A 9,874-nucleotide genomic window follows, 5' to 3' on the forward strand; every position below is an offset into this window, starting at 1 on the left:
CATTAGAGCCCCAGAATGTATTCACCTTATAACTATCTTATAACTGAAAGTGTGAACCCATTAACCAACATCTCCCCATTTTCCAGCCTCTAGTTACTGGCAACCACCATTCTACTCTCTACTTCTACGAGTTTGACCCTTTTAGATTCCACATAAAAGTGATATCATACACTATTTGTCTTTCAGTATCTGGCTTATTTAATTTATTATCATGTCCTCCAAGCTTATTCGTGTTGTCACTAATGTCACTTATATATTATATATATATATATAAAATGTCTTTTTTTAATATATATATCTGTTGACAGATAAGTAAAGAAATTGTAGTATGTGTGTGTGTGTGTGTATATATGTGTATCATGACAATTTTTCCTAGTTATCACAATGTCTAACACAGTGTTTAGAATGTAGTGGAATCAAAACATTTTACTTAATTAGTTAATTCAAAGTCATATATAATCTATCTCCTTCTAACCTCTCCACCAAAAAGAACAACTTTTTTCAGTGAGTGATTATTCCCTTGATAGTTCTGTTGAATGTCTCTCCTGGAAGTTTATGATTACGCAATTAAAGTGAAACCAGTTGGTTTCATTATGTGGATTTTTTTTTTTCCCCTTTACCTTCTAGGTCCAACCACAGAGAAGGCAAACAGTTGGGGTCAACCCAGTGTGTTGTTTATTCTCTAAGTGACCACATGCCCATTTTCTTCTCTGACCTGCTCTGTGCTTGGAGAGGCTGATCTCTATGGCCTGTTACAGCTGGGCTTTCTGACATGACTCTCTGCATTCCAGTTCGGACAACAGAAGCCACTTGAAGGTCAAAATATGGAAAGAGAAAGAGAGTAGGGTACTTATTCCTACCCCACCCTTTGGTTTCATGCAGTCCTGTCAGTGGCTCGGTTTCTCTGTAGCCAGAGAGCCTACCGGGAAGCAGCTCTTCCCCAGCTCCAGTGCTCACTAGGTTTGAGTAATGTGGCTGCCTCTCCTTGCCCCTTCAGGCTGGGGGGCTGGGGTAGACGGGAGTGGTAGTAGTGGCTTCATGCTATTGCTAGCTTCCAGGTGCTTCTTGTTGGTTCCCTTGACCCCATAAACACCTCTTTAGTCATTTTACTAAACTCCTATGAGTGAAATCCTTTTCTTATTCTGTTTCCTGCTTAGATAGTAAATGATTCAGTAATTATTGTGAGAAGGGGACCCAAGAACAGACCCTCAAAATGGGATGCAATGAATGGGTTACTCACATACTTGATGACCACATGGAAAACGTACTTTCCAGGGCACAATGGAACCTTATTAAAATGTAGCATGGAGTGGCATCTCAATTAATATATATTACCACCAGTGTGTGTAGGATCGTCAGCAGATGGAGAGTTGGGTGGGAAGGTGATACTTCACTTAGAAGAATGGGCTCCAGCTGCATCCAGGATAATACAAGAGGTATTAGTTCATCATTTTTTTTATCTGAGTAGTACTTCATGGTATACATATACCACATTTTATTAATCCACTCATATATCAATGGGCACTTGGGTTGTTTCCACCTCTTTGCAACTGTGAATTGTACTGCTATAAACATTCTGATGCAGATGTCTTTTTTTATAGAATGTCTTTTTTTTCTTTGGATAAATACCCAGTAGCGGGATTGCTGGATTGAATGGTAGGTCTACTTTTAGTTCTTTGAGGTATCTCCATACTACTTTCCATAGAGGTTGCACTAGTTTGCAGTCCCACCAGCAGTATATGAGTGTTCCTATCTCTCCACATCCACGGCAACATTTGTTGTTTTGGGACTTTTTGATGAAAGCCATTCTCACTGGAGTTAAGTGATATCTCGTTGTGGTTTTGATTTGCATTTCTCTGATGATTGTACATGTTGAACATGTTTTCATATGTTTGTTGGCCATTATTATATCTTCTTTTGAAAAGTCTCTGTTCATGTTCTTTGCCCTCTTTTTAAAGGAGTTGTTTGATTTTTTTCTTGCTGATTTTCCTGAGTTCTTTATAGATTCTGATTATTAACCCTTTATCAGATGTATAGCATGCAAAGTATTTTCTTCCATTGTGTAGGTTGTCTATGCCGTGTTACTTTGAACAATCACTTTACCTCTCTGGGTCTCAGTTTCCTTATTTAATATAATAATAATTGTGACCTATCTTGAAGGGTGCTTATGAAGATTAATAGTGTCAGTATATAAATAGCACTTAGAACAGTGCTGAGCTCATAGTAAGCACTATATAGGTGTTAGCTGTCATTAATTGCACTATTTTTATGTAATTCATACTAATTCCTTTGTGTCCCCAGCTTTCAGCTTTACTCTTTGCTAGAAACTCCTCCCACACTCCTCAGACTTTTCCGCAAGTTGCAACCAACCAAAAAGTCTGAAGTTCACCTTTAATGCCTATATATTCCACTATATTTATACTTTCCTCATTATACTGTCATTAGAATAAAGAGAGAATCCAGACTGGATTTTCCAGATCACTTTGACTGGAGCTAAAATACAAAGCCTGGGTATTTTCTGGGGGATTCCAGAAAAGGAAGATGGTAAAGATACCTACTGTATTAGCCTTGGCTCTAGGAGAGAGGAGGATGAGGGGACGAGAGGGAGGGAGGGAAGAGAAAAAGGAAGAGGGAAGAGAAAAAGGAAAAGGAAAGGAAACTGAAAGCAAGGGAAGTGGAGGGAAGACTACCCCTTGAGAATTTCTAGTCACAACTGCACTTACGGTGTTTGGTGGCTGGAATTCACATAACTTTGCATGTCCTAAAATCTCATAAGTAAATTGTTTTTATTGGCTAAATTGTTTGTAACATTCCTTTTATTATTCTTTTAATATCTAGTGTGATGTATGATAGTAATTCCTTCTTCAATCATCATTTTGATTCTTTGTGTTTTTGTCTTTTCCCTTGATAGGTCTTACTAGGGCTTTATTAATTTTATTAATCTTTCCAAAACAACTTTAAGATGTGTTGATTTTCTCTCTTGTTTCTGCTTTGTATTTTATCAATTCTGCTCTTGTCTTCATTAATTACTTATTCTTGTTTGTTTATCGTGGGCTTAATTTAATCTTCTTTTTCTAAATTCTTAATTTGTCAACTTAGATAATTGACTTTGAATCAGAACTACATTATTCATGGAACAGCACAATAGATACCCACCAGTGTAAAAACACCTACAGTTAAAGCTCACAGCTCTTTATTCTTTTGTAATATAAAAAGTAAAGGTAAAAATTCTATTTACTCTTTAGCTACATGCCACAGCTTTTGCTATATGTCACTATCAACAAGTTTGAAATATTTTCTAACTTTCCCTATAATTTCTTATTTCATCTATGGGTTATTTAGATGTACGCTGTTTAGATTCCAAGTATTTAGAGTCTTTCGTGGTGTCTTGTTATTATTGTTTTTCAATTTAATTCTGTGTTGGTAAGAGAATATATTCTTTTTTTTTTAAGTGAGACAAAACTTTATTCAAATAGACAGACTAAAGTAAAAGCAAAACAATTAGTGGAAGAATAGACAAGTTAACAGCAAAAAATATTTAACAAATATCATGCTACAAAGCAAAAAGTCTAATTACATTACACAAAAACCCAGCACGATGGCAAAGATAAATCTTAAGATAACAAAATTTTTTTTTTTTGGAGGTTGCTTCATGTTTATTTCTTTACCCTCTATACTCAGCACATGGTGGGTAATATAATAAATAAATACTGAATAGCTGAAATGAAATGTAAGTTTTTTGGTTTTTGTTTTTTTTTTTTGAGACAGGGTCTTACTCTGTTGCCCAGGCTGGAGTGCAGTGGCACAATTCCAGCTCACTGCAGGCTCAAGCTCAAGTGATCCTCCTGTCTCAGCCTCCCAAGTAGCTGAGATTATGGGCATGTGTCACCACGCCTGGTTACGTTTCAAATTTTTTTTAAGATAACAAAATTAATATGCCAACAAGAACCCTATAAAACCAGTCAGAGATCAGATTGTTGATTCATGTGGCAGCAAACGTGAAGGACAAATAGAAATTGCACACAAAAGGCCAGGCTTGGTGTCTCACACTTGTAATCCTAGCACTTTGGGAGGCCTAGGCAGGAGGATTGCTTAAGGCCAGGAGTTTGATGCCAGCCTGGGCAACATGGTAAGACCTCATCTCTACAAAAAATAAAAATTAAAACATCAGCCAGGTGTGGTGGGATGTGTTTGTAGTCCTAGCTATTTGGGAGGCTGAGGCAGGAAATTGCTTGAGCCCAGGAGTTCTAAGTTGCAGTTTCTTGAAATTTATTGAGATATAATTTACCACCCAACACACAAAATAAATGCCCTTCCCCCCTCCCCATGGCTTCCCAATTCCCCATGGGACATTGTCAAAGGTTCTCAGTTCCCTTACTCAAAGGAGGATAAAGTAGCCCATGTACTGCCCATTAGAGAAGAACCTCATGTCCTCCACTTACACCTCCACAGAGGAGGGCTTTTCCTCTCACCACAAGAAGAAAATATGGGAGTGAATAATTCTCTCTTCTTTCCTCTCTTCTCTTCTATATGGGAAGAAGGATCACTAATATAATTGGATAGACATTTTTGGGAACGATGGATGCAATGGATGGGGTTATTGTGTTTCAGAAGTACAAAACGTGCTCCAATCTGTCTCCTTATGGGGAATTGCACAAGGATTGAATCAGATTCTTTGAGAAATTTCTAAAAATCATAAATCATATTGATTATATATATTTAAAAAACTGGAATGCAGAAACCTGCACACCAATTATTAGGCAAGTATGTACAGAAGGTAAGGATTATTAGTTAGGGAAAAGGGAATTGGAGAAGTTAAAGCTTGATGTCGGGATGAGAACACGTTCTCATTAAGAGATCCAGGGAATACTCCAAGCTCAAAATCATTAGAAATGATAACTGAAATTGAAAGCAATCCATTAATAAATTGATGAAGTAATTATTCTTGCATTGCCAGAGCATCTAGATCAGTTTAGTAAGCTGTGCACACAAAGTGACAAGAATCTTAGGTCCCTGCAAAATGAAGAAGGTGCCTCTGTATCTCCAAACCCTATAAATGCAGTAGAACCAGACAGAAACAGAGGCAATTCCAAAGTAACTTTGGTTCTCCAAGTTAGAAATAGAGAAAAAGCATGGAAATGTGGCTCCAAAGATCAGCAAAATATACTGAGTCATCTCCAGTTCCAGTTATAGAAGCTGCTCTATTTCAGGAAAAGATGAGGGAATCCAGCTCACCTTTCATTTTCCTCTTGACAGCCTAAAGGGAATCCTGTCTGTTATTAATAGAAAACCCCTGTACAATGACCTACAGAGTCCTATAATAACAGCAAAGAGGCAGTGACTTACACAGAAAAGTCACACGAACTTAATTCTCAGCTATGAACACATGAAAATAAGAATCTACAAATATTTGAGAACTAGCATCATGAAAAAGACAGACCACAGTAAACAAGAAAAAGACCCTTAGAGAAAAGATTGAATGCAGAAAAATGCTTATAAAATATGTAAAATGCTTATAAAATACTTTATAAATGTCATTTTTAATGCATCTTTGAGGTTGCACAGAAGTAAAGGAATATAAGACACCATGAAAGGTAAGAAAAGGTTAATGCAAACAGCCAGTGCTAACATTTAGATGAATGGCTATGCGTGTAAATATTGGAATATTTGCATAATATTGGTAAATGTTTAGCAAAGGTGATCAAAGAAAACAGGGAAAGCACTAATAAACAATGATAGGAATAAAATAGAAGTAGACTGCAGACACAGTAGAAAATAAAATACAATAATAAAATAATATAAAAAATTTTCTGATAATATATTTAAATGACAGTAAAATAAAGACATTTTTAGATAAACAAAACCTGCAAATCTTTATAAAAAGAAATTCTAAAAGATATACTTCAGACAGAAGTAAACATATCCCACGTGGAAGATTTAAGATAAAAAACATACTTTTTAGGCTACGATTCATCTATAAACAAGAAAAATTCCCCAAAATATAGTGGCTTAATCCAGACACAATTTTATTTCTGGTTCAGGTTCAAGATAAGGTTGTTGGCCCAGACAGCATCAGGAACACAGGCTCTTCCATATTATTGCTCTGTGATCTTCAACTCACTTCTGCATCTTGGACTCTAAGAAAGCTGATTCAGATCCCAAGATCATATCCACAGTGCAAGTGCCAGCAAGTTGTGTAAATGAAAAGACAGAGCAAACTGCTTCCTTTCATAGCCTACCAAATGCAAGTACCTCTAGGATAAAGGGAGGTTATTCCAGCAAATGTGATGCTTCCCTAAGACAACTTGCCAGAGTTTAAATCCTGGACCTGGAACTAAGTGGATGAAAATGTATAATTTCCTCCTACAACAACTCATGCAACCCCTGCCATATTGTGCCAGCCAATTTAAAGGCATAATACTCAGTCTCTTGGACAGAAAACTATTCATTAGGAGTAAAATTTACAAAGAAAGGAGAAAGCAGAAAGACCAACTATTCACTCCACCCCTTCCACCAGTATGAAATCCAAACATAGGATATTCTCATCACCTGTGCATCTTGCCTCAAGGGAGCAATGACTTGACTTCTTCCAGGACTGAACAAAATGTGTTACTTTTTAGGAACACAAAAGAGGTAAGCCAGATCTTAGGCCAACATCCAACAAACAATATGCAATATATCAATTGTGACAGTCTTCTTGTAAGTTTTTACCCAGTTCCTATTAGCAGAAAGGCAAGATCTAATTGATGTCACTTCATATGCACTATTTCAGAAAAAGAAACTCATTTGTAAGTGGCATAACTACTTCTACATTTATTAAAGCTACATTTACCAACACCAGAATCTAGTACAGTTTGTGGTTTTTAGTTGCTAATAATTACATGGTTACTTTTGTTTTGTTAAATTCGTATTTATAAAACATACATACATGTATTCAATATTTAGTCTTATTTCCTCTTTACCCTAAGCAAAATATAAATGAAATAAAATATAAATAAATTTAAAAATACAAGCAGACTTTTCTTAAAAGAAATCCACATACATACTTTTTCCCTGAAAAAACAAATCGTATCTTATTATTCCTAGGGACTATTACAGTACTTGTACCACTTATGTTTATTTTAAATAAATAGGTAACACCATATTATAATGAAAGGTGTTTTTTATACTGTGACCATCTCAATTTATTTAAGAGAACTATTGGTACACAGGAGCCCAGGAATCTGCAGCTCACAGAAGCAACGTAGATGTTTTGAAGATACCCTAACCTATAACCAGGCAAAAGTTGGGACTTTCCCTTCTCATTCCAGACGATGTTGCCTGGTCCACCACTGGGCAAAGGAGGAATAATGACATAGCTAGAGTTGTCCTCTCTTTCTCCTACCGCCAAGTCTATCTGATACAAGGAGTAGGGAAATGTTGGGATCCGCAGCAATAGAAAGAATGAAAAAAATATTCCCCAATCCAGCTATCCAGGCACATTCAGGACTCTGTGGAGCCAAGTCCCTGTGGGTGTTCTTGGCTCTGGTACTGCTGGCACTAGAGGGACTGCTCACTGTGAAGTGGCCTCTATCCACATAATCTAGACCAGCCATGTGCTTCTGGCTGTGTCCTTGGCAGGAGCCTCTGAAGAAAATAATGAGGATGTGTTCAGATCAATCCTTTTGTGTAGAACACCCTAAGTACTCTCCGGCGGATCTGTTGAGTCTTCACCCCGTAGACAAGAGGATTAAGTGCAGGTGGCAAAAGGAGATAGAGTGTGGCCAGAAGGACATGGATGTGATGGGGTACATGGTGGCCTAAGCGGTGAGTGAGGAAGGAGAACATTCCAGGGACATAAAAAACCAGGATGACACAGACATGCAATCCGCATGTGCTAAAGGCCTTAAGTCGAGCCTCACTCCCTGGTACCTTCAGCACTGCCTGGAGGATGTGGGCATAGGAAATACCAATGGCCAGGATGTCTGTCCCAACCACAAGCAGTGCCACAGCCAGTCCATAAGCTCGGTTCACTGTGGTTTCTGAGCAGGCCAGTTTCACCACAGCCATATGTTCACAATAGGCATGGCCTATGATAGTGGCCCGGCAGAACATAAGTCTTTGCAACAGGAGGGGGAAGGGGAGGAGGAGGAGTAATCCCCGCAGCAGCACTGCCACTCCAATGCACCTGATGACCCCTGGATGCAGGATGATGGAATGGTGCAGAGGGTGACAAATGGCTACATAGCGATCCAGGGCCATGGCCACAAGTACCCCTGACTCCATAGAGGAGAATGCATGGATGAAGAACATCTGGACCAGGCATACAATGTACCCAATCTCATGGGCATGAATCAGGAGCACTGCAAAGGCTTTGGGTGCAGTGGAAGAGGCCAGAACCAGGTCTATGGCAGCTAGCATGGCCAGGAAGAGGTACATAGGTTGGTGCAAGGATGGGTCAGTCCAGATAATGAAGAGAATGGTGATATTGCCCACTAGAGCAAGGAGGTAAAGCACACCCAAGGGCAATGCTATCCAATGCTGGCTTTCCTCTAAACCTGGAATACCTACCAGGAAGAAAGAAAGCTGGGATAGCCTCCAACTGGAATTGCTAAGGGCCATCATAAATGACTTAGAGAGGAAAGAGGGAAAGAGAAACAAAGTCATGATTTCTCCATTCCTGATATGTTATCACATTGTCCACATCTGGCTACCATCTTCATGAGATGAATAAAGAGACTTAAACTGCAAACAAGGGAATAAAGTTAGATAGAAGGAAAAAAATCTCCTTTTCTGGCAGATCATTTTTTACAGGTGAGACATCCACATGTCTGAATTAGGATAGGTCTAGTTTTATTTAGAAAGAAGAGTAAACATGCGACTTTTGGAGAGATGCTTAAACTCCACCATTCAATACCTTATATTTTGGAAATGTCAACTTCACAGGATTCTGTTTATTAACCTCTTGCCATTACTGAATCCTATAAATCAACCTGTTGTTTTTGAAAGTAGTCTCCCTCAGTTTCCATGACATAGCACTCTACAGTTGTTCCTCCTGGAGCCCCAGTCCCCCCATTTTCTCCATCTCATTATGCTGTTAATTTCAGGGTCCAACCTCTCCTCTCTTCCCAATTCTCTACATTATCTCTGAATTGAGTCCATCCCTTCCCATGGTGTTAAATATTTATATACGTTAATTTCTTCCAAATCGATGTTTTTAAGTCAAATATCTTTCTGAAACATAAACCCATTTTTCCATTTGTTTCCTGAATATGTATACCTTGCACTCAACATATTGAACACTAAATTAAATCACATATTCTTCCCAAATCTGCTCTACTTACTTTTTGGCAAAATTTTTGTGAATTACATCACTATCTACCTACCAAACTCAATCTAGAAACTTGGAAGCCATCCTTACTCATTAATTCTCATTCCTTTTACCCATTTGCCAATTTGTAATGACTTTATTTTTAATCTTTCTTATATTCACTCCTTTTTCTCAACCCCCAGTGTCACTGCCTGAGTTCGCACTCCCAGCTTCTGTCACCTGGATTGTTCATCACATCTCTCTGCCTTTGCTATAAACCCCCCTATAAATCCACTCTCAGCTCGAAGGTCAAGGAGTTTTTCCCAAAATGTAGTTGCTTTCACGGCACCCCTATGGTTAATCCTTCACTGAAATTAATGCATAGAATAGAATCATACTTTTTAAGACTGGCATAAATTTTGTCAAGGTTTATTTTTTGTGTATTACTTTTGTCCTACAGTTAACATATTCCTATGTATATGTTTTTCTTTAATCATTCCAACATTCTTGAAGTTATATGAGTACACCATTCTATTTTACATATGCTTTTTGTGGGTTCTTTTTTCCTCTTCTTTTGTCTGAATT

The 9,874-nt window shown here is 37.9% G+C and overlaps 1 protein-coding gene across 1 annotated transcript; it reads right to left on the bottom strand.

Annotated features, from left to right (window-relative positions):
* Positions 1 to 7,609: 7,609 nt before the first annotated feature.
* Positions 7,610 to 8,700, bottom strand: LOC123641623 (olfactory receptor 52L1). The gene has a single exon (XM_045556504.1). It carries the CDS (start codon positions 8,644 to 8,646, stop codon positions 7,651 to 7,653), a length of 996 nt encoding a protein of 331 aa, XP_045412460.1. The 5' UTR covers positions 8,647 to 8,700; the 3' UTR covers positions 7,610 to 7,650.
* Positions 8,701 to 9,874: the final 1,174 nt, after the last annotated feature.

This window comes from Lemur catta, chromosome 7 (genome assembly GCF_020740605.2).
Source record: "Lemur catta isolate mLemCat1 chromosome 7, mLemCat1.pri, whole genome shotgun sequence".
Lineage (NCBI taxonomy): Eukaryota > Metazoa > Chordata > Mammalia > Primates > Lemuridae > Lemur > Lemur catta.